We start from the raw sequence: 27706 nt of genomic DNA on the forward strand, positions 1-27706 counted from the left end.
CTTGAACGAGCAATGTTGCTGGCTGGCTCGCAGAACACTGTGGGACGCAAAGCTCCTTGAAGGTGATAGTGTAGGAGCTAAGTGTAATAGGGCCGCCGGGGGGGGGGGGGGCGGTCGGTTGAACAACCAACTTTTGATTTCAGCTCAGATCATGATCTTGGGCTCCTGGAATGGAGCCCCGCGTCAGGCTCCATGCTCAATGGGGAGTCACCTCCGGGATTCTCTCTCTCCCTCTGCCCCTCCCCCCTGGCTTGTTCGCTCTGGAATGCACGTGTTCTCTATCTCTAACAAAAAAATAGAAATATTTTTAATTTATTTTTATATTTTATTATATTTTAATTATATTAAAAAATAAATAGTGTATGTAATTAAGATACCTACTAGCATGGTTATAGTAAGAATAAAATGAGATAAAATTTGTCAATACATGTCATGTGCTTAGACCAGTGCCTGACACATAATACTCAGTAAAGAATGTCAAAAGGGAGAGAGAGAGAAAGTCATGGAGAGTAGCTTTCCTTATAAGAGTAGATGCAAGATGAAGGGCACTAATTTTCCCAAGGAAATTATGTAATGAAGTCTTTGTTTCTGAGAGTTTATTTTTAAAATTTTTTATAAAGCATAGATATATTTTTAAGATTTTATTTATTTATTTGTCAGAGGGACAGAGAGAGAGAGTGAGCACAAGCAGGGGGAGTGGCAGGCAGGGGAAGAAATGGGCTCCCTGCCCAGCAGGGAGCCTGATGCGGGGCTCGATCCCAGGACCCTGGGGTCATGACCTGAGCTGAAGGCAGATGCCCAACCGAATGAACCACCCAGGCGTCCCTGTTCTGCGAGTTTAATAAAGACATGGCCTGCCCCTATACACTGGTCATGGATGAGGCGGGGTGAGAGGGTTTCTAGGTAGAGCCTGGAAGCAGTCCTATCCCAGGGCTCTTGAAGCCAGTCTGTGCCTTGACACGGGTTGACTACATGAGCATGAACCAGAAGAGCTATAACCTCTGTGCACAAGAATAAGGCCTCTCTGTGCCTGAGACTGTCAACTCCTTGGGTTGACCAGCAGCCCCAGAACTGTGCAGGACAAGCTCACAACAGGGACACCATGAGTCAGAGAGAAGCAACTGCAACTGTGGACTGACCAGGTGCCTTTGTTCCGCCCTTGGCATCTGAAGAACTCTTGAGGTGAATCAACCTTGGAGTTCGTGGGCAATTCTAGAGAAGGAAGCCTCAAGGAGGACCCTCAGGTTCCCCTACTAATGAGGCAGGCTGCTGTAAAATGGACCTAGAATTTAATTTATGGGTAAGACACAGAGAGGTCGCTGAGTAGGCAAGCTTGAACAAGCTTTGGATGGGACGGTTTGAACAATGCTGGCTGGCACTGGTCTACAAAGGGTGGTCCTTAGCTAACTAGAGATTCAGGTCGGGGGGAATACTGGCTTGGTGTGTGAAAGTTGGGTAAAGAAGGTGGCTGGGGATACGGGCTCAGGGTTGGTTGGCTGGCAAACTGCTCACAGGCCCCTTGTTCACTATCTGTAGGAGTTAGCTAGCCCCGGGAGGGGCAGTGTCTCTGGGATTCGCAAGGCCTCAAGATGTCCAAGCATCATAAAATGCAGAAAACAAAAACATGACTACTACACAGCGGAGGAGATATTAAGGGGAAAATTAAGAACATTATAACCCTGGGGCACCTGGGTGTCTCTGTGGGTTAAGCCTCTGCCTTTGGCTCAGGTCATGATCTCAGGGTCCTGGGATTGAGCCCCACATCGGGCTCTCTGCTCAGCGGGGAGCCTACTTCCCTCTCTCTCTCTCTGCCTGCCTCTCTGCCTACTTGTGATAAGTAAAATCTTAAAAAAAAAAAAAAAAAAAAAGAACATTGCAGCCCTATTTAAACTCCGAGTTTGTTCATGCTGGTTGCTTAACTACCTTCATTACGGTTTTGAAAGTTGTTCTGAGTGACCCTGGCCCCTCAGACCAAAAGAAAGCAGCAGAAAAGTACTCACCCAAATAGCCTGATCTCGCTTCCGGTGTCAGTGGCTCATTTCCAACAAAATTATCATCCTGCAGGTCTGCCGTCAGGTCTAGGAAGCCCCCAGCCCAGTCCTTGGCTCCAACCGCCCCCACGACGCCATGGCCCTGCCCAGGAAGGAGACGAGCAGGCTTAGCCTCGTGCCCACAACATCCTTCAGCCCACCCCACCGTGCCCACAACATCCTTCAGCCCACCCCCCCCCCCGCTGCAGGCCCGCCACTCACGTGGCTGAGGTCAGCGCTGATCCCGCTAGAGGACAGCTCCATGTTGAAGGATGTCAGGTCCTGTTTGCTGGTGCCTAGGGACGAGGTAAAGAGAATGGGTGGACACTCGAGGAAGGACCGAGAAAGAAGCATGGCACCGGCCTTTGGGCAAGGTAGAAACCACCTGCATGCCCGTCGGACTGGGCAGTGACATGGGCTGAGCTCAGTGTGAACCCGGGCAAACAAGTAGCTCTGTGGTTCTGCTCCCACTCAGGCTTCCCCACCACATCACCAAATCGGGATGGTTTTAGGTTCACAATGCATCTGCGGCCTTCTCTGAAGAGCGTGCAGGCCATCACACAGGGCCCAGCCATCCTCGCCTTTTGCCTGACAACTGTCCTCGCTTACCCATTCAGTCCCTGACTTCGTTCTTCCTCTTGTCGTGTCTTTTTTCTGCAGAGCAAGCTGGAGTAATCTTTTGAAAAAATGTCTATCAGACCACACATTTCCGTTTCTCAAAAACCCTTCATCCCTTGCCATCGCTCTTTAGATCAAAACCCCAGCTGCTTATAAGGAACTGGAAGGCCTGGCCTCTCTCTCCCACGTTGTCTCCCTTGCTCATCAGCTCCTGTCATGCTGACCTTTTTTGTTCCTCCGGCTTGCCTGCCCTTCCCCACCTCTGGGCCCCACGCTGGCTCTTCTCCGACTTCAACGGTCTTTGCCCACATTCCTCACGTGGCTGTTCGAGTCTCATCTTTCGTGTCTCGGTTCGAATGTCATCTCAGAGTGAATTCTACCTCCATTAAAAAATAAAGCATCTAGAAAGGCCTTTTGAAAAGCCCATCTCACGTGGCTTCCCCTAGTGAAATCTTTCTATCCAGTTTATTAATTTCCTTTACAGCACCTATCATCATCTCTAATTACCCTGTTCTTTTGTTTTCTGCCTTTCTTTATCCAACCTGAATATGAGCCCCATGTTGACAATATCCCTGAGTGCATTTTTTATTTTATTTTATTTATTTATTTGACAGAGAGATAGCACAAGTAAGCAGAGCATCAGACAGAGGGAGAGGGAGAAGCAGGCTCTCCACCGAGCAGGGAGCCCGATGTGGGGCTCCATCCCAGGGATCATGACCTGAGCTGAAGGCCACCGCCCAACTGACTGAGCCACTCAGGTGCCCCTGAATGTCTTATTCACAGTACCTGGTTAGTGCAAGCCTGAATTAATAAAATGAAAATCATCCCACAAGCCTTGCCAAGCTTCTGAGAGGAAGGAATTAAATGATATAGAAAAAGTGCCTGTTACCTTGTAAAACTTTCAAGAAATACAGCAATTACCATGATTTTGTTCATTGTTCATTCACTGCATAAATAATACTGCACATAATTTAATACAATGTAAGCTTCGGGGCCTCTGAGAGGGAGCATACAGCCCTTAACAGCGGCACCCGGAAAGAAGCCCTCAGCCTAGACTCAGGTTTGGGGAGAACTTATCAGAGGAAGTGACATCTAAGATACCATCTGAAGCATGAGTCAGGGCAGGTCAGGATAGACGATCAGAGCCAGAGATAACCAGCTCTGCGATTTACAGAGGGCCTGCGAGGTACCAAGCACTCTGCTAAGCTGGCATTGGGGCTTGAATTGTGTTGTCTAAAAAAAAAAAAAAAAAGTTATTTTCACGACCTAAGCCCTACTACTTGAGAATATGACCTTGTTTGGAAATAGGGTCTTTACAATGCACTCGAGTTAAAATGAGGTCACTGGGGTAGGCCTCGATCCAACAGGACCCAATATTTTATAGTGTCCCTATGAAAGAGGGAAGTGTGGACACAGACAGACACGCACAGAGAGAAGAGGACGTGAGGACAGACATGCAGGGGCTTGTAGAGACGCAGATAACAGAAGTGATGCAGCCACAAGCCAAGGGATGCCAGGGACTGCTGCGGACGCCAGAAGTTAGAAGAGGCGAGAAGTGTTCTCTCCAAGACCTGTCAGAAAGAGCCTGCCCCCGCCCGCCCCTTGACCTCCGACTTCTGGCCTCCCGAAGTACAAGACACTAAATTCCTGTTGGTTTAAGCCTCTCGGTTTTTGGTACTTTGTTACAACAGCCCTAGGAAACTAATACAACAGTCAAACCTCCCAAAGCTGTGAGACTGGTATTATTAGCCCCAGTTAGCGGAGAACTCAGTAAGCCTCAGAGAGAGAAAGTAACCTGGCTGAGGTCACACAGCACAGGCAGAATGCCTTCCTGAGCGGTCTGCCCAGTCCCATTATATACACCACTTGCTTCTTCAACCGAACCAAACACAAAGCCCGTGTCCTAGCACAGGCGCCTTCCCAGAGGAAATCCCGTAGCTTTCCCGGGATTCCTGGGAAAATACCCCCCACCCAGAGCAAGTCCTCCATCCCGAGACTGCAATCCAAACCTTCTCTTACTGCAGACCAAGAGGGCCTGTGGGCTCCTTGCACTTGGTCCCCAGCCCACTAGTCCACCGTCAGTAAGTGGAGACAAGGGAAAATGAGGGAGCTGAGTGGGGTTGGGGAGGGTGGGAAATTCTACTTCTTCCACAGGCCTCGGTTAACAACAGCAAGCTAGAGGTCAGTTCGGGGCCTCACCCTGGCCCCAGCTGAGTTTTATGAGGAAGATGGAATTTCAGGGAGAAACAGAGGCTGCTCCTCAAGGGTCCCTCCCCCAAAACCCCCCCCAAGGCGCTTTTCCAGGAGAGCCCTTCTCACAGCCTCAGACACTCTGAGCTCCCGTTACTACCATCACCCAGCATGTCGCTAGTCTGATTGTCCCAGATGCGCTTCCGTAAGCGACTTCCCCTCTCTCTCCCCAACCCCGGGTTTGCCACTCACCCTCAATGACATAGATCTTCTTTTGCAGCTCAGTGAACAGATCTTTAAGCTTCTCAAACGTGTCCAGGATCTTTACAAAATCCTTCGCAGGTTTTGAGGCAAATTCATGGAGCCTTTCCTGACTTTCCTTGGTCTCAAAATGCTTCCCGATCTGTGAGAGAGTGAAGACTGGAGAGTTGGCGTCCCCAGATTCGCAGATAAGGCCCTGCCTCCCCGCCAGGAGAAAGGGGAGTGAGGATAGGGAACAGGAGAGGCAGGATAGGACTTGGGAAGTGGCCAGCACCCGACCATACCCCGATGATGTAGCGGGTGATGTCTTTGGCTGAGTCAATGTTGGCGTGGTCCGTGGCTTCCCCATCAGTGATGATGATAAGCACTTTGGTGGCATCTGGCCGGGCCCCCAGGTCTTGCCGGAACACCTCTTTCCTGTATCCCAGAAGAGGCACATGTGAAAGACTCCCCCACATCATGAGGGCTCCCCCCACTCACTCAGCTCATTAAGTCACTGTCCTGCTGGTTATGCAAAAGCCCTTCTCCCATCCCCCAGGCAGGCAGGTGTTCCCAGACTTCCAAGTTCTCTTCTGAACTTCCTACCTCACCCCAGCTGCCACCCCCTCCTTCCAGACCAGTAGTCTTCGATGGAACTCTGGGTTGCCAGGGGTTGTCCTGGAGCCCATGGGCAGTGACAGGGAGGCTTTGTGAGGAGAGACTCTGGGCTTCCTACTCTCCAGTTCAACCACACAACAACTATCCTTTTATTGGGTAGACATGTTGGGGATCCAGGTGCAATTTCAATATGGAAAAAGGGGCTCCACGGCTAGAGAAAATTGGGAAGTCATGCTTCCAGAACGAGCTCATCTGGCAGCACCCCACCATTGATGGCCAGGCTGCCTGTAGGTGTCTCTGCTACAGCAAGTCTCCCAGGGAATGGAATTCACCTATTTCGTTTCAGTTTTCCCCAGATCATGAGTTCCCCAGGGGAGGAACATGTCTGATTTGCTCCTGTGTCTCTGGCTCCTGACACAGGGCAGGTGCTCAGCACATATGACATAAAAGGGAGAAGGGAGTCCTGAACACTGGACAGGCCCATGCTCCAAAGTCGCACCTGCCCACGGCCTTCTTCTGGATCAAGACAGGGTGCCCACAGTTTCTGTTAGGACAGCAGTTCTCCCTGTGCCATCTGATCCTTTCCTCCCCACCCCACAGCTCACTAGAGACGGACAATTAATCCAAGAGCAGCCCGTCTACACAGACTACAGCCCTTGACTTATGACATGACCTGACTTGGGAGCAGAAGCTGAAAGTCACACAACAGGGTTGGGAGGGGTGGGGAGTGACAGGTGGAGAAGCTCTGATGGGGCAGGGCCAAGGCCTCTGTTCCATCTTGGGTGCAAATTGTTTCCCCAGCCTCTGTCCACATGGACATGGCCTCTCATGGCTCCTGTTCATGGATTTCCACCCTGGTTTAAACCGCCATCACCTCTCATCTCTATTTTTCAATAGCCTTCTACCTGGCCTTCCTGCTCCACCCCCGTCCCCTTCACAGCTTAACAGCCCTGCAACCAGAGGAATACTTCTTTAAAAATATATATTTTATTTATTTATTTGAGAGAGAGCACGAACAGGGTGGAGGCAGAGGGAGAAGCAGGCTCCCACTGAGCAGGGAGCCCGAAATAGGGCTCGATCCTAGGACCCCGGGATCATGACCTGAGCGGAAGGCAGACGCTTAACCGACTGAGCCACCCAGGCACCCCAGAGGGATCCTTTTAAGAACATAAATCAGATTATCACCCCTCTGCTCAAAACCTCCAGTGACTTCTCATCTCACTCTGAGGAAAAACCAAAGTCCTCCCTATGGCCTCAAAGGCCCTAAGTGTTCTGGACTCCCATGGTCTGTCCGACCTCATCTCCTACTACTTTTCGCCTTCACTTATTTCTCTCCAGTCACACTGTTGTCCTGGTTCTTCTTGGAACATCCCAAGCATTTACTATTCCCTCTCCCTGGAATGGTCTTCCCAGGTATTGGCATGGCTGCTTCCTCGCCTCCAACCAATCTTTTTGCAAATGTAACCTTCCCTCATCTTCCTACTGCCTAATGCTTTCTTTTTCTTTATAAAACTTCCATCTTCAGGAGCCTGGGTGGCTCAGTGGGTTAAGCCTCTGCCTTCGGCTCAGGTCATGATCTCAGGGTCCTGGGATTGAGTCCTGCATCAGGCTCTCTGCTCAGCAGGGAGCCTGCTTCCTCCTTTCTCTCTCTGCCTGCCTCTCTGCCTACTTGTGATCTCTCTCTGTCAAATAAATAAATAAAAATATAAAATATATATATTAAAAGAAACAAAACCAAAAACTTCCGTCTTCTACTACAGTATCTAATTTACACACTGATCCTATCTATTGCGTTTCTCTCTCCTAATATAATGTTAAACTGTCAAGAGAGTAGAGATTTTTGTTTCATTCGCTGCTATAGTCCCAGAACCCAGAACATGACAAACAACAACCCACAGGCCAAAGTCAGCCCACAGATCGCTTCTGTGTATGGTCCATGAGCTAAAAATGGTATTTACGTTTCTGGCACCCCAGAATCCATGTCTGTGCCATGTGACTTGATGCCTAAGGCAGAGCTGAGTGGACCTGTAGACACCCAGCCTCGGCCAATCAGATTTTCTCTCCTGGAAGCTGGAGTTCAGTTTGGTCACCTGGACTGAAGAGCCAAGGCTGTCATTTTTTTTTTTCTGGTGGACTTGGCTTGCCATGTACCCACCAAAGCAGTCTACAAAGAGAAGAATGAAGTGGCTATGACAGGTCAAGTGAGCCTCAGAAGAAAAGGGCTGGGAACACTTCTGTAGGGCCTTGAGAAGATTCATCCCATGCATATTTAACTTATGCAAATCCAGCTGTACAATCTTGGCGAAGAAATAAGAATCAGAAAAATAAGTGTCATGGCCCAGGAAATCCTTCCTGCTTTTTGACTTAATTTTTGTGTATGCCCAGGGGCAGCATGAGAAGGAAAGATACAATTCTCTTATTTCCCAAATCGTTTTCAGGTTCTCTGGCCACTTTAATGTGTAAAGACAGATATTTCTATTTTTAAAATTGTTGTTACTACTATTATTATTATTATTTTAAGTAGGCTCCTTGCCCAGCACGGAGCCCAGAGTGGGGCTTGGAGACCTGAGCTGTGATCAAGAGTCAGACACTTAACCTACTGAGCCACCCAGGTGCCCCATAGGTATTTTTAAAAAATATATAACACAGGCTCCTGGGAGTTGTAGTTCAGTCCACTGGCACTGCTGTGGCTCGACGCTGGCCTCTGTCTGTGGCACGTGCCACTGTGGGGCTTAAGAACAGCCCATGGATAAATCCTATGAAGAGGTGGGGATTAGGGTCATACGGCAGGCGAGGCCATGTTTGGATTTCCAACAGCCACTCTGCTGGACTCTCATGGAAGATAGGCCCAGAGTGTAGTATTTTTCAGTGACCATGATGACAGAAGCCTAGTGCAAATATGATCACTCTGAGGCCATGAGATCCTCCAGCTGGGATTTCCAGAATTCGTTTGAAGGGAGAAACTGGAACAAAAATCCCCAGATTCTAAGACACTATAGGAAGATTCACCTGGAGACAGAGGATCTCTGAGTGTCAGGAATGTGCAAAATCCTTCAGGGCAAAAAGGCAGTCTAACCTTGCACAAGAGAATCCACACTAGTCCGAAGCCTTTTGAGTGTACCTATTGGGGAAACAGCTTCGGGGCCAAGGGCAATCTTGTTACATATCAGCAAATATACACAGGAGAGAAGCCAATCAGTGCAAGGAGTGCTAGAAAAACTCTAGTCAATGAGGTAGTCTGGCCATTAGTGAGAGAACCCACACTGGACAGAAACCCTATGAGTAGGCTATTTGTCAGAGAAGCTTCAGAAATCAAACCTGCTGTTCATAGAAGAGTCCGTGGTGAAAAGCCCTACAGATATGGCCAGTGTGGAAAAGCCTTCAGTCAGAAAGGAAGGTGAATTGGTCACATCAGAGTCCACACAGGCCTGAAATCTATGCCTGTATGAAGTGTAAGGAGAGTTTCCACATCAGGGAGCATCTGTCTATTGCAAGGCAAAATCCACACAAGAGAGACACCCCAGCTGTGTGTCCCATGTGGGAAAAGTTTCACTCAGAGAGGGAGTTTGGCTGTGCACCAGTGAAGCTGCTCAAAAGATTCACTCTTCGATCACTCTCTTCAAAGGAGTTTCTCTTCATGAATGAAAAGTACAAAATCCTCAGATCAAGCAACCTATCCCATTCTACAGAATGATGGAGACTCTTTCAGAAAGACCATCATTGAGTTGGGCAAACTGATTTTTCTCCTTTCCCCCAAATGAGTACGAAAAGTAAATGTCTTGTTTATAATCATTAACCCCCAAAAAATCAAATAAAATATACAACATGGCCCTTCAGCACAATCCAACTGCATTCATCCAGGCCTCAATTGAAACACAGCCATCTGGTCTACCTCCAGGAGGAAGACCTTCTAGAGCAGATTTAGGACATCAGGATATACCTGCTTCCAATGAGGGACTCGAGTATATTGAATTTTATGAATAATTCAAGGAATTCCTCAAGGAGAATTTTCACTAGTAGAGATTTTTGTTCACCTGCTGACTTCCAAAGCTGATCCCCAACTCATATGTGACCCAACCATGGCTGTCATGTTCACGATCACTTTCCAAGTTCTTAGCACTAGATCCTCGTGAGGTTTGGCATTACTCCCTGTCCCAAAGTCTCATGATCTACCCCTGCGTCCTCCCAAGAATTGCCGTTGGGGATTTAGTTAGTATGAAGTAGATTCCTGGACTAGGGGAGCCTGGGAGACTCAGTCAGTTAAGCATCACGTCATGATCCCTGGGTTCTGGGATTGAGTTCCGCAATTAGGCTCCCTGTTCAGCAGGGATCCTGCTTCTCCCCACCCCCGCTGCCTATCCCCCTGCTCATGCTTTCTCCTTCTCTTAAGTAAATAAATAAAATCCTTTTAAAAAATGAAAGAACCTGGACTAACATTGCTCCACTTGAATTCCTATAATAGCCTGCCCCTTGCTAAGCCCATCTGTTGAGTTCCTATACCCTGCAACCTAAGGGGGTCAGTGCAACTGACACGTGGGCTGTCTCCCACAAATGGGGACTCACGCGACATAGTTGATGGCACCAAAGGTGTTGGTCAGTTGGCGCATGTGTTCTACTTTGCCCAGCAGAACATCAGGGTTCTTCGTCTTAACATAATCCAAGAAATTAAATTCTGTTTTGTGGTCCGTGGAAAACTGAACGGCAGCAAACTAGAAAAAGAAGGAAGAAATGAAATATCACTTCATATCCCTTCCTATTTGTCTGCTCCAATCTATTTTTTTTACTTCTTTTAAAGATTTTATTTATTTATTTGACAGACAGAGATCACAAGTAGGCAGAGAGGCAGGCAGAGACACAGCAGAGGACCTGACAGGGGGCTCGATCCCAGGACCCGGAGATCACAACCTGAGCCGAAGGCAGAGGTTTAACCCACTGAGCCACCCAGGCGCCCCTCACTTTATTTTTAAGTAATCTCTATCCCCAACATGGGGCTCAAACTCATAACCCCCTTGCTCTTCCAACTGTGCCATCCAGGGGCCCCTTCTAGTCAATTTCTTATCTGGGACCTGGGTAACCCAACCCCACATTCCTGCCTCAGAGCATTCTTTTGAAAATGAAGTAATATATACACAAACACAGAAATAAAATGAACTAAACCTCTGATCCCTTTTGTAGTGCCATCTGCTGAACTCCTATCCTCTGGGAATGGTTCTGCTGAGGGACCCCGCTAAGCTGGATACAGCTGGTTGGGCCACACATGCCACTCAGCTGAGACTAGGCCAGTGAGAATCTATTCTCCAAGAGTTTGAAATTTGCAAAAGGAGGGGTTGGTGGAGAGGACGGGAAAACCCTCCTGAAACTTTAATTTGTGAGCTTAGGAGCTTTCCACAGGCCCATGTGATCCAAAGAAGCTGAGGGAGTCAGTGTGTGGAGAGAGAAGAGGGAAGCAAAAGCCAAAAAGAAACAGAAATGAGAACTAACGAGAATCCCAGACACTTTCTACTTCCTAGTTTCTTGTCTCTTCCAGAGGTCCAGTCCAACTATGCCTTTAGGTTCTGAAGACACCTCATAGTAAGTTTTTTCTTTTATGCCTTACGTTAGCTCAACCAGGCATCTATTGCCTACAATCAGGAGAACGAATTAATATATTTACCTGGTAGGAAGAGTTGCTGAGTTTCTTCATCACATCCTTCATGAAGTCCACAATCTTCTGAAATTCATCTGTCTGCAAGCTCATTGAACCATCAAACAGGAACACCAAGTCCACATTGCCCTTTATACATTCTAGAGAAGCCAGACACAAAGGGACTCGGTGAAATGTCTCCATGGGTTGGCGGGCCCATGCTGTTTCCATTATATGGGCAGCTACGTGGGAGAGATTTTTACCCACTGGATCCCCAGCTCCTTACCCTGATAACCAGGGCGCCCTTGCAGCACAGGACCCTTCAGATTCTGGTGGAAAATGTAACACAAGCCACTTAGGTAGACATTCTGGTCACACGTCCGAGACAGCCCAGGATCACATGCCTGAAGGAAGCAAATGTTCAAAAAAAGGGGTGGGTGGGTCTTCTTCCTTTGTGTCTTCTGGGCCCCCTCAGCCAAGAACAAGAACCTTCAGAGTCACCACCCCCTGACCTCACTCCCTACAACCGACAGGTGACCAAGGCAAGGCAATTCTGCCCCAGGTCTTATAGCTGCCTCTCCATCCCTACTGCCAAAGCTGTGTGCCAGGGGAGGCTCACTGCCTAGAGGATAGAGTCTAAGCTCCTGAGCTGGGCATTCATACTGTTTACAGTTGGACCCTCTCCTACATTTCCAGGCCTATCCCCTTCCATTCCCAATCACATCTTGTTTTTAAGGCAAATCACCCACTCTTCCCAGAATATACAATATTATTTCTTTCATTTATGACAATATTTCCTGCCAGACTGCAATTTCTCAAAAGTCCGGGCTCATGTTATCTTTATCACTCACTTGTCTGACCCTGTAGGAGCCTAGCACATTGGCTGGCATGTAAAAGTAGCTAAGTAAACAGGTCTCCATCAATGCTAGCTAAATGCTTCACTTAGCCAGCCTTCTATCTCATACACCTGTGTCAGAAGATGCTGCTGGGATGAACTGTAAAGGCCAGCAGGCTTGGAACCAAAGGGGAATTTGATTCACATCCTGGCTCTACCTCTTTAAAACCATGTGACCTTGGTCAAGCCTCTTAAGCCCTTGGGTCTCGTTTCCTTGTGTGTAAAATGTGTATAAGGATCCCTGATCCTTCCCAAGTGTACTGAAGGTTAGAAAAGAGAACTTCAGGCATTTGTGCATCACTTCCCAATTTCTGGGCTTATTATGCAGACTAGTATTTATTTAATGTTTTATTTATTTCAAATTTATTTTTTATTTAAATCTTAGCCTCATCTCAAGAAATCTGATCCAAGACATCATTTATTTGATGTGTTGTATATTTTTCCCAACAAACTATTAAATAAAAATATAATTATAAAACGTGGAAAGTCTGTGTACCACCAAAATTCACCTCTGTATGTCAATGGCCACAGTTCATATTTGGAAAAAGAATGACATAAGTAAGGTCTCAAAAATAGCTGGCTCATACTTGGGTTTTTAATAAACGCTGATTGATAATAAACGCAGAATCTCTCTGATGCCTGTAATCTTCTATAGGATCTTTACTCAGCTTTCCCTTCCTTCTTTTCCATCTGTCTTTCTTAGCATTGACTGATATCACACTACACAAGATTCTTACCAAAAGTTTTCCGCTTGTGAAGTCTGTTGCCAAGGTCATTCCCAAGTACTTGGAGGTATAGCTGGAACCTGTAGGCAGCGGGAGATGGGTCTGGAGGAGCTTAGGTAATCCAGGTGTGGTGGGATCAGCCTCAACTTCACTGAGACACCATTCCTCCCAGGCCCCTCATCTGTTACTCACCACTCAGGCTTACTGGTAGGCAGTGGCCAGGGTCTGGATGGCACTGATAGAGGTTTCCTGTGCTGTTCCCCTCACCTGGAGCTCCCACGACAACCCTGATGAGAAATCTCACCGGTGAGATGGGAATTGTCCCCGTCTTCACCCACCCACTCCTACCCATTAGGGGTTTCAGATCCACAAATATCTCAGAACATTGTAGCCAGTCCCTTTCCGGGAGGCTCCTCAGCCCCTACCTCTTCCCTATCGAATACATCAAACTTCTAGAAAGTTAAGAATCTTTTTCATTCATAGTCTAGAAAAACTGAGGACCGGAGACTGATGTGCCAGAAGGTCAAATTATGAGTTCATTCAATGAGTCATCAATTCAAAAGTCATTTACGGGGGGCGCCTGGGTGGCTTAGCCCGTTAAGTGGTTAAGCATTTGCCTTCAGCTCATGTCATGGTCCCAGGGTCCTGGGTTAACCCCTGCGTTGGGCTCCCTGCTCACTGGGGAGTCTGCTTCTCCCTCTCCCTCTGCCCCTCCTCTATGCCAGTGATCTCACTATCTCTCTCAAATAAATAAATAAAATCTTTATAAAAAATCATTTATGTCATATCGACTACTTGCTAGGCTGGGGCATGTGCTAGGGATGAGGGAGAAAAAGAAAGACACAAAATCCCTGCCATCAAGGCGCTCTCTGTCTAGTCAGAGCCCCCATGGGGAATCTGGAAGTGTTGCGAAGCCTTTTAGGGGCTGTGATATCTCCCCTTTTATTATGCACTTGTGTGGGGATTTAACGACAGACGGTCCTCATCCTTGCATCTGAGGGCCTCGCTCCTGTTTCTGAGAAATCCCACCGTGACTCTTCCACACAGGAAGACCCCTACCAGTTCCCCGGATCTGGCCCACCCCGGGTGCTGGTGTCCTGGTCCCCTGTCCTGGCTCTGCGGGGCCAGGGAGGGCCTGGGGCCACAGCTCACCCGTCTCCAACCTGCAGGACGCGGTACCCGAAATGCCTCCCGGCGTGTGGGAAGGAGAAGTTTTGCACGTGCCGCACTTCCAGATTGTAGCCCGAGGCCCTGGCTGAGGGAGACCAGGGGGTGCGGTCAGCCACTTCCGGCTGGCCAGTCCCCTGCACGTGCCCCCAGAGCCGCGAGCGCTGATTGGCCGTCGCCCACGTGCCCCCAGGGGGCGGCCGACCGGTGAAGACCCGGCTCCTTCCTCCGGGGTGCTCAAGCCACGAGCTCTGGAGACAGAGCCGGACCTTCCCCCTTGGGCTTCCCCTTTCAGGAACTTGACTCCAGGGGAGAAATCTGGAAGCAGCGACGCCTTTACCACCCAGAGCCCGCTTGACCTCCCAGCAAAGAAGGAAGGATGAGGAGGCGGAGGTCCGTGAGACAGAGGCAGATGGAAGGGGCCCCTCAGGCGATGGGGTTGCCCCCTGGCAGGGTGCATCTCCCTACACACCCACTTCTCCTTTGGGCCTGAGACCCGAGATATTAGCCTCAGGCTTCTGCCACAGACTCATGGTTTCAGGATCCCCTATCTCTGTGGAACTGCTTCTCATCTAATGCTCCCTTACTGCCCACGCCACCATGCACCAGTCTCTTCCTTCCATCAGCTCTCAGATTCCCCCATGTCACCCCCCCACCTGAAGCAGCCCAAGCATCCTCTACAGGTCCCCAACTGTCCCTTTGGGCCTCGCTTTCCTTCCAGGCATCGGGCTTCTTTCCGCAGCATCCTGGGATGGCAGAGAAGCTGCCCCGCCATTTGTTCCATCAAACAGACTGAGGCGCAGAAAGGGGAAAGGGCTGAGATGGTGGTCCACGGTCGTACCTGGAGCAGGACCAGACCCCAGCCACAGCTGCAGGTACCCATTAGCCATCTGCCTCCTTTTAAGACACCACTCCGCTTCTCTGTTGCCACCTGTGTCTCCCTTCTCTGTCTCCCCCCAGAACGTGCCTCAACTTTGGACTCTCGACTTTCTTTCCTTTCCCCGTTCCCTCCAAGATTCCTGAGCCTCTCCGTCACCTATGGCCCATCCCACCCCACGGCAGCTGCTCGTTTACTCCAGTTCCACAAAGCCCTGCTGTTTCTGGCCACATATACATGTCCCTTCCCTTCCCGGCCCCTTTCCCCTTGCCTACCAAAGAGAAAAGGCCCACACAGCAGTAGCCTCATGACGGTGACGCAGGAGTTCATCTTTCCAGCTGCTGGAGGGACCTAATCCAACACTCTGGTTTCAGAGAGTCCTGGGGATTTGCCGGCAACCCAGACAGGGTGAAAGAAGGAAATGATAATGCCCCAGGGCCTCTTACAGTGGGACTTTCTCACACAGGCGACAGGCTGGTGACACTGGGTGTGGGTGAGCCTGCAGGGGTTGTGAAACCACATGGGTTGAGAGGAAGTACAAGCAGGTTAGAGACACTTCCTGTGCCCGCCTGAGTTTTCACAGCATCCAGGAGTAGACAACACAGTAGGTAGATGTCTGCTTGTCCTGCCCAGGAGCTGCCGATCCCTTGTCTTTCACCAACACACAAACCGAAGACTATAAAGCTCAGCAGAAGACTCATCGAAGAAGCTGTGGTACAATCATAAATGAATGCCACCCAAAAAAAAAAATGGGGGCTCCTGGGTGGCTCAATGGGTTAAGTCCTCTGCCTTCGGCTCAGGTCATGATCTCAGGGTCCTGGGATCGAGTCCCACATCAGGCTCTCTGCTCAGCGGGGAGTCTGCTTCCTCCTCTTTCTCTGCCTGCCTCTCTGCCTACTTGTGATCTTTCTCTGTGTGTCAAATAAATAAATAAAATCTTAAAAAAAATGAGAGCGAAAGGAAGAGAAAATATATAAGGTAGGAAAAGGGAAGAATGACATAGTTTTCTCTTGACATTGAAGGATGCCCATAATACACCGACGGAGAAAAAACAGAAAAAGAATATCCACAGAACAGGAGAAAATATTTGCAAATCCTGTATCTGCTATGGGACTTGTATCTAGAATATACAAAGAACTCTCATAACTCAACAGTAAAAAGACAAATGATCCAGTGTTTCAAATGGGCAAAGAATTTAAATACACATTTCCCCGAGGATGATATATAAGATTTTATTTTATTTTATTTAGAGAGAAAGCAAGCCCGCAAGTTGGGGGAGAGGCTGAGGGACAAGCAGACTCTCCACTGAATGCGGGGCCTGACACGGGGCTCAGCACAGGGCTCCTCCATCCCAGGAACACCGAGATCATGACCTGAGCCAAAACCAAGAATCAGATGCTTAGCTGACTGAGCCACCGAGGTGCCCCTGGGTGATGATAGGTAAACAGGATGATAAGGTAAACAGCAACTCACAGAGAAAAGATGTTCAGTATCATCAGTCCTTAGGGAAATGCAAATCAAAACCAAAATAAGATACCACATGTCTAGAATAAGAAAGAAAGAAAAGAACACAGATCGATGAGGGTGTAGAGAAATTGGAGCCCCTGTACGTTGCCAGAGGGATGTAAAATGGTGCTGCTGCTGTGGGAAACAGACTGACAGTTTCTCAAAAAAAGTTAAACATAGAGTTACTACACAACCTAGCAATTCTAAAAGAATGGAAAATGGACGTTCATACAAAAATGTATCCATGAATACTCATAGCAGCCTTATTCCTATTAGCCCCAAACTGGAAACAATGCAAATGTCTATCAACCGATGAACAGATCAAGAAAATAGACTCTATCCACACGATGGAATATTATTCAACCATAAAAAGGAATGAAGCACTGATCCATGCCTCAAAGGGGACAAACCTTAAAGACCTTATACTAAGCACATATTGTGTGATTCCATTTAAGTGAAATGTCCAGAATAGGTAGATCTACAGAGATAAAAAATAGATTAATGGAGGGGCAACTGGGTGGCTCAGTGGGTTAAAGCCTCTGCCTTTGGCTCAGGTCATGATCCCAGGGTCCTGGGATCCAGCCCCGCATCGGGCTCCCTGCTCAGCGAGGAGCCTCCTTCCCCCTCTCTCTCTGCCTACTTGTGATCTCTGTCTGTCAAATAAATAAATAAAATCTTAAAAAAAATAGATTAATGGTTGCCAAGATGGGTGGGGGGAGTGGGGAATGAGGAGTGACTGCTAATAGGTATAAGGTTCCTTTTTGGGGTGGTGAAATGTTCTGTAATTAGTGGTGATGATTGTGCAACTTTATGAATATATTAAAAACCACTGAATGGGGCACCTGGTTGGCTCAGTCGGAAGAGCATTTGACTCTTGATCTTGGGGTTGTGATTTTGAGCTCCATGTGGGGGGTAGAGATTACTTAAAAAAATTTTTTTAAATCTTTAAAAACCACTGACTTGTACACTTATTTTTAAATGGCAAAGTTTGGGGCACCAGGGTGGCTCAGTCAGTTGAGTGGCTGCCTTCAGCTCAGGTCATGATCTCAGGGTTCTGGGATTGAGCCCCGCATTGGGCTCTCCACTCAGTGGTGAGTCCGCTTCTTCCTCTGCCTCTGTGATCTCTCTTGCTTTCGCTCTCTCTAATAAATAAATTTTAAAAATCTTTAAAATGGCAAAGTTTATGGTATGTGAATTCTACCTTAAGGGGCGCCTGGGTGGCTCAGTGGGTTAAGCCTCTGCCTTCGACCCAGGTCATGATCTCAGGGTCCTGGGATCAAGCCCTGCATCAGGCTCTCTGCTCAGTGGGAAGCCTGCTTCTCTGCCTACTTGTGATCTCTGTCTGTCAAATAAACAAATAAAATCTAAAAAAAAAAAAAAAAGAAAGAAAAAGAAAATAAAAAAGGAAGTGGCTCAGTCCTTTAGGCATCCGAAGCTTGGTCTGGGCTCGGGTCTTGATCTCAAGGTTGTGAGTTCAAGCCCCACACTGGCCTCCACACTGGGTGTGGAACCTACTTAAAAAAATGAAAGAAAAAAAAAGAAAAGAAAAATAGGAGTTGAAATTGTGTGTGTGTGTGTGTACTTGTGTGTGTAAAATCTGAAAGGACACACAACCAAACTCCGAACAGTGGTTACTTCTAAAAGAATAAGGTTTTCATGTTTCTGTATTGTCTGAATTTTTTTTTTACAATGAGGATGTAAAACTTACGTAATTTTAGAAAATAAAAATAATTAAAAACACAACAGAATAGAGGAACTTGTATTTGTTTCTGGGAAAGTGGGAAGGCCCTTCAGATTCTCCCCGTGTTGTGAGGAAGTCCTGTTTAGCTTGCAAGGCCCCGTCCAGTGTCATGGCCCGTGGGCTGTTTTTGCAGACACATTATCTCTCATCTGCTGGTAGGCAGCTGCAATGTGAGAAGTTGCCTCCTGATCCTTAGATAATATCAGGTAGTCTTTTTCAAATTCAGCTAAAATCAGATAATTCAGGCTGGCTCCTTTGATCCTCTGTATGACAGTTATGGTTTGTATCTAATCAAATTCTTTTGTGTCCTTCTGAAATTACAAAAAAAGAATACACACTTAAAAATTCAGACACAGGGGTGCCTGCGTGGCTCAGTGGGTTAAAGCCTCTGCCTTCAGCTCAGGTCGTGATCCCAGGGTTTTAAGATTTTTAAAATCTTAAAAAAATAATTCAGACACCACAGGAGTGTGTAAAGTAAAAGGACAAACACTCTCTTTTAATATCTACCCCCCCACACACATACCCCTAAATCCCAAAAATAACCATTGGCAACAATTTGGAGCTGTACCTGCTTCGTGACAGAAAAAAAATTGTTAGTCCTAGTAATCAACCATACAGGTTGGACCTGTTTGGAAAAACTGTTAATTATCTTGCCACAGAACATCTAACTAGAATTAATAATAGTCAAATTGGCCCCTCCTAGAGTGAAGGTTTTCCTTTGGACTGTCTTCAAAATTTAAATTCTTTTTTTAAAAAAGATTTTTATTTATTTATTGGACAGAGAGAGAGATTACAAGTAGGCAGAGAGGCAGGCAGAGAGAGGCGGGGTAGGGGGGAAGCAGGCTCCCCACTGAGCAGAGAGCCGGAAGCAGGACTCGATTCCAGGATCCCGAGATCATGACCTGAGCTAAAGGCAGAGGCTTAACCCGCTGAGCCACCCAGGCGTCCCAAAATTTAAATTCTTAAATTAGGGTGTAAGTATATAGAAACTTCAGATGTATCGGTCATAACACCTGGAATAGAAGGAATTCCGGGGGGGGGGTGCCTGGGTGGCTCAGTGGGTTAAGCCTCTGCCTTTGGTTCAGGTCATGATCTCAGGGTCCTGGTGTCGAGCCCCGCATCAGGCTCTCTGGGAACCTGTTTCCCCCTCTCTCTCTGCCTGCCTCTCTGCCAACTTGTGATCTCTGTCAAATAAATAAAAAGAAACCTTTTAAAAATATAAAAAATATTTTTAAAAAAGAAGGAATTCAGGAAATGATCTCAAGGTCACCACTGCTTGGGTTGTAGCTTAGCTTATGCTTCAGTAGGCAAACGTACTCATTTATATATTTATCAGATTCTGGTTTTCAGTTTAAAAGGACAGAAGAATGGTTTTTTTCCCCCTTCTGCTTGAGGACTGTAAGGTTGAGGAAGCTATAAAAGCATAAGGAGGCCCCCAAGGATTCTAGGGTGTCATGGCTCCATAATGGAGAGAAAAGGTGACTTCCCTGAAGAGCTGGGGTGCAGAGATCTCAGGCTGGGACCAGGTGGGGAAGTGCTGAGGCACGATTTTCCTTACACAAACACACACACACACACACACACACACACACACACACTTACACACTTCATTAATCCTGGGCCTTCATCATCTCTCATTTCTCTGAGGAGCCACTCGGGTCTCTCTATTCCATTCCATTTGTTCAAATCCCCACCAGTTCCCATGGGAACAATTTACAACCACTACAGCTCTTTCTTCCTTCACTCTCCTGCCTCTAGAGAAGGTTCTACCTCCTGGGGAATTCCAAATTAACCTCAAGAAACCTGAGCATGTCTCTCTTAGGCTTTCAAAACTCGGAGGAGTCCCCCTTTTGCATACACAAGATGACGTCCAAGTTTATCAGCATGGCTTTCAAGGGCCTCGTTGTCTCTCCATACTCTGCTCTAACTTAGCTAGCCAATGACTCACCAGGGTTTAAACAGACCAAGTATCTAGAGATGAGTCTATGAAACTCAGAGCATCGGCCATATTGCCACCCCATCTTGAGGAAATGGGCTTCAGTAGGTGCTTTCTGCTTGATGTTATCTCGCCTGCATCAAATGAACAGTATGAAACCGATTGTGCTGGGGCGCCTGGCTGGCTCAGTTAGTGGAGTGTGTGCGACTTTTGACCTCAGGGTTGTGAGTTTGAGACCCACGTTGGGTGTAGAGATTACTTAAAAATAAAATTACTTAAAAATAAAAATAAATAAAAATAAATAAAAGGAAAAGAAACTGATGGTGCTGGCATGGTGACGACAGCTGGCCATACCCAAGGTCAGTGCTCAGGGTGAAGGTCGCCTCAGATAGACTTAACCCAAGAGATGCCAACTCTCTTTGGGATGGCTTGGTTGTTCCACTTACCTAACTTTTCCAGTGTTCCATGGAAGTGGACTCAAACATATCATCTCATGGGGGAGTGACAAATGAGACTCTCAACTGGGAAGTTCTGGGGTACCCAGAATCTGTGCGTCTAAGATGCTCTCAGCAGCCTGGATGGCTCAGGTCTTTTTTGTCCTTTGTCAGGTAAAATGATTTCAGTTATGTCTTATTTTTCTAAGTGTTCATCTGAAAACAATGAGAATTTTCTCTTGCTCCACTCAAGAGAGTAAACAAGACTGTGTGTCCAGCCATTTCTCATCTTCATCACTACTCATTCCTTGGCCGGAGCTACCATCCCCTTGTGCCTAGACTTTGTGGGAGTCCCCTAAATGGTCCCTCTGCTTCTAACCTTGTCTCTGCTATAGACTGTTCTCCACACAGCAGCCAGAGAGATACTTTAAAAATATAGATCAGATCATTTTATTATCTTGCTCAAAACCCTCCAGTGCTTCTCCATTTCACTCAAAATACAAGCCAGAGTTCTCACTGTAGCCCAGAAAGCCTTCACCTATCAGTCATCTCATTATCTCTCTGAAACCCAATCCCCCTCTTTCTCACTCCTTTTCAACTACACTGCTGTCGTGGCTCTTTGCTCATTCCATCATACCTCTGCCTCAGGGCCTTTGCACTTGCCATTCTTTTGCTTGGCTTTCCCAAGAAAGCCTCATGGCTCACTCTTGCATCATCTCCTTTGAATTTTGCTCCTTAGCACTTGTGGGCTTCTACTTATACTATCCAATTTACTTATCCACCTGGGTTATTGTCCATCTTCCCTATTACAATGTAAGCTCCGCCAGGACAGCTTTATTATTTGTTGTCGCTATACACTGCCGTATCCCCAGTACCTAAAACAGTGCATGGAGCCTAGTAGATAAATATGTAGTCAGCAAATATTTACTGATGCGTGAATGCTTGGGGCTCCTCTTGCTTCTAAGGACAATGAAGAGGCTTTTGCTTTCCAGGGTCTAGATTCTTAGGAGCAAAAAGCTGTATTGTCCAAGAAAGAGAGGTTGGGGAGTTGAAAGTGGAGGCCCAAATTAAATAATAGATTTAACTTAATATATGAAATTAAATAATAAGTTGGTGGCAGGTTAGCAATCAGTTGGCTCCCTTCAGAACAGAAACTGGAGGATGCAGAGGGGACGGCCAGTTCATAAGGGAGGGGAGAATGGTGCAGATATACAGAGAAATGGATGTCTTGAGAGATAATCGTGAGGTCTATGAATGAAGAGCGGTGATGGCTTGGAAGGCTGCCTCCATTCCCGAAGGCCTCCTTAGTTCCAATACAGCCATGCTGAGCCCTTTCCCTTGTGGTGCTTAAATGAATACAAGGTTACATTAAGTAAGGGCATGGCAGCGGGGAGCCTCTGAGCTTGTTTGGGGACCAGTGGGCTCCTGGCTGATGTAGATGGCAGCAGGAAAAGAAGCCGGGGCCTCCCCCGCATCCACCCACCCCCAATCCACCAGGCCTCACTGCCTACAAACCCAGGACAAACCAAGGCAAAGTTCTCTTTTCAGATTCACCCCAAAGATTTGCTGGTGCAAAGGCAGCTGGTTGCCATCCACAGCTGCCTGCTAGCCGGGGCTCCCCACCCACCACTTCCTCCTGGGTAGAATAATATAGGCCACTTTGGTCAGGATGGTTCTAGCAGAAACATCGGCTCATCACAGTGCCCTTTCCCTTGCTTCCCACCTGCCAGGAAGTTAGAGGAAGGAGGCTGGGACTCGCGGGGGAGGGGAGGTAACAAAGGCCCAGAGGGCTCCAGAGTGGGTGGGGCTGGGAGGCCACCCCCCTATTCCATGGCTCTTATGATCTCATGGCTAGGGGCACCAGGGCATTCTAAAGTTCTAGAAACTCTACTTGGGATTTTCTGAGGGAGGGCTGAGCTGAATGCACCACAGGTAGGGATTTTCTGCAAGATGGCTCTCTTGAGTGTTCACGGGCAGGCCATGGAGCCCCATTGTCACTGGTGACCTCACTCTGGGGGCTTCACTTTCCAGCCTCTGGGCACATGGTTGATGGTGTCCGAAAGAGCCTATTGTTCAGGGCCAGAAGCCTGGGAGCTAGTTCTAAGCAGTACTGCCTTGCTCTGTGGTGCCACTGCCCTCTTCACCCTCTGGGCCTTGGTTCCCTCCTCCCTCCACAGCTCAGGCTTCTGGGGGACTGTGAGTTCCAGTAGAATCCTATGAATGTGAATACTCCTGCCGTTGTGCCTCATTATCCCCAGGGGCTAGTTCAAGATCTCCAGCTTCCTGCAGATCCTCTGCTAGTTCAGAAAATCTTCAGAGATATTTCCCTTGTGCTCCACTCCCTTGTATGTGAGCTGCTCTAGGCTTCACATGTTGGCTGTAGTTCTATAACCAAAACCGTAGATAAAATAATACTTGGCTATTCGCCCCAAGACCTTAAAACACCAGAGCTGCGGTGAAGTCAGGAAGAGCCTCCCTTCTGACCTGTGGACAACCAGAGTGTCACTCCAGGGTTAAGGTCATTCTAGTCTGAGCCTCCCCAACCTCAGGACACTTCTATCAAGGCTCCCTCTCGAATAGGTCTTCTGCTGGGTTACCCTTCTAGTTCTCCAGACATGCCCCATTGTTCTTGAGCTTCCAAAATGACCAAACTTCACATTTGGCCTACAGTGGGGATATTGGTAACCCCAGCCTATCTTATTTGCTGCATCAAGGAAAGTGAACTCCCTGCCATCACTCTACTTCTGTGGGGAAAAAAGGAAAACCTTCCCTGTCTTCTGAGTGTTTAGGGAGCCCCGGCTAGCAGGCAGCTGTGGATGGCAACCAGCTGCCTTTGCACCAGCAAATCTTTGGGGTGATTCTGAAAAGAGAACTTTGCCTTGGTTTGTCCTGGGTTTATAGGCAGTGAGGCCTGGTGGATTGGGGGTGGGTGGATGCGGGGGAGGCCCTGGCTTCTTTTCCTGCTGCCATCTACATCAGCCAGGAGCCCACTGGTCCCCAAACAAGCTCAGAGACTTGTCATGGCGGAACGTGTTTGTACTATATAATGAGGTGGAGTGTTTAGGGGGGGAAGCAACCACTCGGTTGATTATCTAAGAGATTAGGAAGGCCTCCTCCCTGGTCTCGCCACCTATCAGAATCTTCTCAACCCTTTCTTCCACTGCTCCTACAGCTGAATGTTCCTGAAGCTTCTTCAAGGCGGTGGATGACTCCCTCTTAATTTGGGGGGTCTTGGCCAACTGTCACGTCGTGGCAAGTCACAGGAACCCATCGGAGCTGACGGAAAGCCAACAAATATATTTGTCTAAAGGGTATCACAAAGCCCTTAGAAAAACCCAAATACCACCAGGTCTTCCAGGTGGCTGGAAGAGGACCCCCTTCTCCACCTCTTCAACAAAGGCTGAAAAAGGTTGTCCTTCGGTGCCAACCTCAGCCCAACTTTCCACATACTCTAAATTTCTCAGCAAAGAGAACTTGGCCGAGCTAGGGTGAAATGTTCACCCTACGGGAACCAGCTACTGCGAAGGAAACAGGGTCCTAAACACAAACCAGCATCTGGCCACCTCACCCCCAACCTTTGAAGTTCTTCGTTACCTGGGGTAAGCTCAAATCTTACTCCATAACTTTCTTTAGCTTCATGCCCTACTTTTCTCCCCTCAATCTTTCATCAGCCTGGAATGTGCATTCCCATCGCCGCTTATTGAAACCTTCCCAGCCCTGAGGTATCCTGCCAACTTCTTTGTGCCATCCTTTAGAATACCTTGGGTTAGAAGTGTCGTAATAGGGGGCCTGGGGGGCTCAGTCAGGTAAGTTCTGACTCTCGGTTTCAGTCCCGGTCATGATCTTGGAGTCATGATCTTGGGATGGTGATCTTGGGGTCGTGAGAAGGAGCCCTGTGTCAGGCTCCGCACTCAGCAGGGAGTCTGCTTGGGAATCTCTCTCTCCTCCTCCCTTTGTCCCTCCCTCCTTTCTTTCTCTCTCTCAAGTAAATAAATAACTAAGTAAGTAAAAATCTTTTGAAAAAAATAGTAACAAAATTTCAGATTTGAAAGGACTCTCAAATATCACCTAATTCAACTTTGCCTATGCACAAAAGTCCCTTATATCATACTTCCTAGTAAATCTTCAACCAGGTTCTCTTGCCAGCCCTCCAGAGACAGGATGCTCACGACTTCCCAAGGAGGTCCACTGCATCTCCTGCGGCTCTGCTCATAGGAAAATGCTTTCTTGTATTACATGTGAGCTTGCCTCTCTGTGACTTCCATGCTTCAGACCTGATTCTCTCCGGCTGAAATGCCCGGGACAAATCCCTTCTTTTTCCCATCTGGAAGCCTCTTCAGAAGTGTGGACACAACTTAGCAGTCTCTCTTCCAGGCTGAACAATTATATCTAATATTCCCCTTAAGACAAAGTCTCAAGTCCTCTGACCACCCCAGGAGGAATACCTGTTAAAGCGATCCTCCTAAAATCTGGTGCCTTGAAATAAATGCAATGAGGACATTCAAGGAAATACTTTTTTTTAAAAGATTTTATTTATTTATTTGACAGACAGAGACCACAACTAGGCAGAGAGGCAGGCAGACAGAGAGAGGGAAGTAGACTCCCCGCTGAGCAGAGAGCCCAATGTGGGGGTCGATCCCAGGACCCTGAGATCATGACCTGAGTTGAAGGCAGACGCTTAACCCACTGAGCCACCCAGGCGCCCCTCAAGGAAATACTTTAATTAAAAAAGGGAGGATGCCTGGGTGGCTCAGTGGGTTAAAGCCTCAGCCTTTGGCTCAGGTCATGATTCCCAGGGTCCTGGGATCGAGCCCCGCATTGGGATCTCTGCTCCACGGGGAGTCTCCTTCCCCCTCTCTCTCTGCCTGCCTCTCTGCCTACTTGTGATCTCTGTCTGTCAAATAAATGGCTAAAATCTTTAAAAAAAAATAAAAAAGGGAAAAATAGGGACATGTGGGTGGCTCAGTCGGTTAAGCATCTGCCTTCGGCTCAAGTTATTATCCCAGGGTCCTGGGATTGAGCCCTGCATAGGGCTCCCTGCTCAGTGGAGAGCCTGCTTCTCCCTCTCCCTCTCCTCTCAGCCTGCTACTCCCCCTGCTTGTTCTATCTCTCTGTGTGTCAAATAAATAAATAAAATCTTTTTTTAAAGGTTTTATTTATTTTGACACAGAGAGACACAGAGAGAGAGGGAAAACTAACAGGGGAGTGGGAGAAGCAGCTTCCCGCTGAGCAGGGAGCCCAACGCAGGGCTGGAACCCAGGACCCTGGGATCATGACCTGAGGCAAAGGCAGACGCCCAACAACTGAGCCACCCAGAGGCCCAAATAAAATCTTTTTAAAAATATAAAAGGAAAAAAATAAATTGAATATCTAACAATAATAAGAAGTTGGTTATACCAGTTAAGTAAACCCATTTTATGAAATACTACTCAGCCTTTAGCAAAATATGGTAGATTGACATATACTAGCACAGAAAGATTGTCATGTTGATGTAAGGAGAAGAAAAGCAAATTACTGGTGTATGTTACATCTTTTTTTTATTATTAAGATTTTATTTATTTATTTGAGAGAGAGAGCACAGAGGTGAGCTCCAAATATCAGGGCATCAATCTCTCACCTTATTCACATTCTTTCCATTTATTCATTCAACAAAGTTCTCTAAGGCCTTCTCTGCACCAGAGCCCATGCTGGGCATTGAGCTCCTGGAATCCAGTGAGGTGTGGTCCTAGGTATGAGGACCTCACAGATGTCAGAGAAAATCTAGTGTGATAATTGCTAAAACAAGGAAATTTCAGGGTTATAGGGTCACAGGGGAGGGATTTCCTGAAGTCTTGAAGATAATAGGGTTTGTTGGGCATGAAGCGTTGTTGGGTAATTAACAGTGACTGATGCAAAGGCCCTGAGGCAGAGAGAACTGTGCTGTGTTCTGTCCATCCCATACCCTACTCTACCCTAGTCCAAGTCGCCACCATCCTCTGCCACAGCATTCCCTTCCTGTCTGTTCTTGATATAGCAGCCAGAGTGATCTTTCAAAATCACAAATACAACCATGCCACCTCCTTGCTTAAAACCAATCCTGTGACTTCCCCTTTCTCTTAGGAAAAAAATTACAAAATTCCTTCACATGGCCCATTGGATCTTTTTAAAAAAATATTTTTCTTATTTATTTGAGAGAACGAATACATGCAAGAGAGAGAGAGAGAAAGGGTGTAGACAAGCAGGGGAGACAGAGGAGAAGAAGAAGCAGTCTCCCTGCTGGGCAGGGACCCCCAATGGGGGGCTCGATCCTAGGACTCTGGGATCATGACCTGAGCTGAAGGCAGGTGCTTTACTGACTGAGCCACCCAGGCATCCCAACCTTGGGGGATCAGACCTTCCATCTAATCCATCAGGAAATCTGTTGGTGGAGAATTCCCAAAATATGACCACTCATCATTATCTCCGATGTAACCAAGTCACCATCATCTCTCCCCTGGGTTTTTGCCAACTCAGTCCACTCTCACCCCAGCCAGAGTGACCATGTCACCCTTTGGTCTAAACCATCCCATGGCTCCCATCTTACCCAGAGCCAAAGCCAAAGGCCATACCATAGTCTAGGGGCCCTGCACATCCAGCCCTTCTTTGCCACTGTGACGTCACCACCTCCTCCTCTCTCCCTCACCCACTTGTCACCAGCCACACTGGCCTCCACCCAACACACGAGGCTTGTTCATCTTGGGGCCCTTGCCATGGGTGCTTTTCTGCCAAGAATGCTGTTTTGCCAGGTTATCCTACGAGTCCCTTCCTCAGCACCTTCCAAATCACCTTCTCACTCTTTATCTCCCTCTCCAAACCTTCCATTCTCTGAGTTCTGCCATCACTCTGAGTCTCTTTCTGTCCTGCGTCTCTCTTGTTATTATGGCAAGCAGTAACTTAGTATGGCTTCTCACATTTACCCCAAAGGCAAAGATGAAACTTCCTGCCCCATAAGGTGATGGAAGATGGTTAATAGTGTGAGGGGCCGTGAACATAGGTGTCAGTTCTGAAGTTTCCCAAGCCTATTGCTGGCAGCCCCACAGGACAAGCCCAGGGGAGGTGGGATTGGGAACTGAGGCTGTGCCTGGCTT

General features: G+C 47.7%; 1 protein-coding gene across 2 annotated transcripts in view; it reads right to left on the reverse strand.

Moving 5' to 3' along the window:
• ITGAL (integrin subunit alpha L) overlaps window positions 1-15470 on the reverse strand; it is a 37816-nt gene extending 22346 nt beyond the window's left edge. For both annotated transcript variants that reach the window (XM_032842544.1, XM_032842543.1), the window contains exons 1-11: window positions 15259-15470; window positions 14092-14194; window positions 13132-13226; window positions 12952-13019; window positions 11606-11723; window positions 11350-11480; window positions 10260-10405; window positions 5384-5516; window positions 5091-5241; window positions 2253-2326; window positions 2001-2133 (exon numbers count right to left, since the gene is read on the reverse strand). In XM_032842544.1, coding sequence (XP_032698435.1) covers window positions 2001-2133; window positions 2253-2326; window positions 5091-5241; window positions 5384-5516; window positions 10260-10405; window positions 11350-11480; window positions 11606-11723; window positions 12952-13019; window positions 13132-13226; window positions 14092-14194; window positions 15259-15313 — 1207 coding nt within the window. In that variant the 5' untranslated portion in view covers window positions 15314-15470. The remainder of the gene's footprint in view (window positions 1-2000; window positions 2134-2252; window positions 2327-5090; window positions 5242-5383; window positions 5517-10259; window positions 10406-11349; window positions 11481-11605; window positions 11724-12951; window positions 13020-13131; window positions 13227-14091; window positions 14195-15258) is intronic.
• Between the last annotated feature and the right edge of the window lie 12236 nt (window positions 15471-27706).

Source organism: Lontra canadensis, unplaced genomic scaffold, assembly GCF_010015895.1.
Source record: "Lontra canadensis isolate GAN:19392208 unplaced genomic scaffold, GSC_riverotter_1.0 scaffold132, whole genome shotgun sequence".
NCBI classification, from domain to species: Eukaryota; Metazoa; Chordata; class Mammalia; order Carnivora; family Mustelidae; genus Lontra; species Lontra canadensis.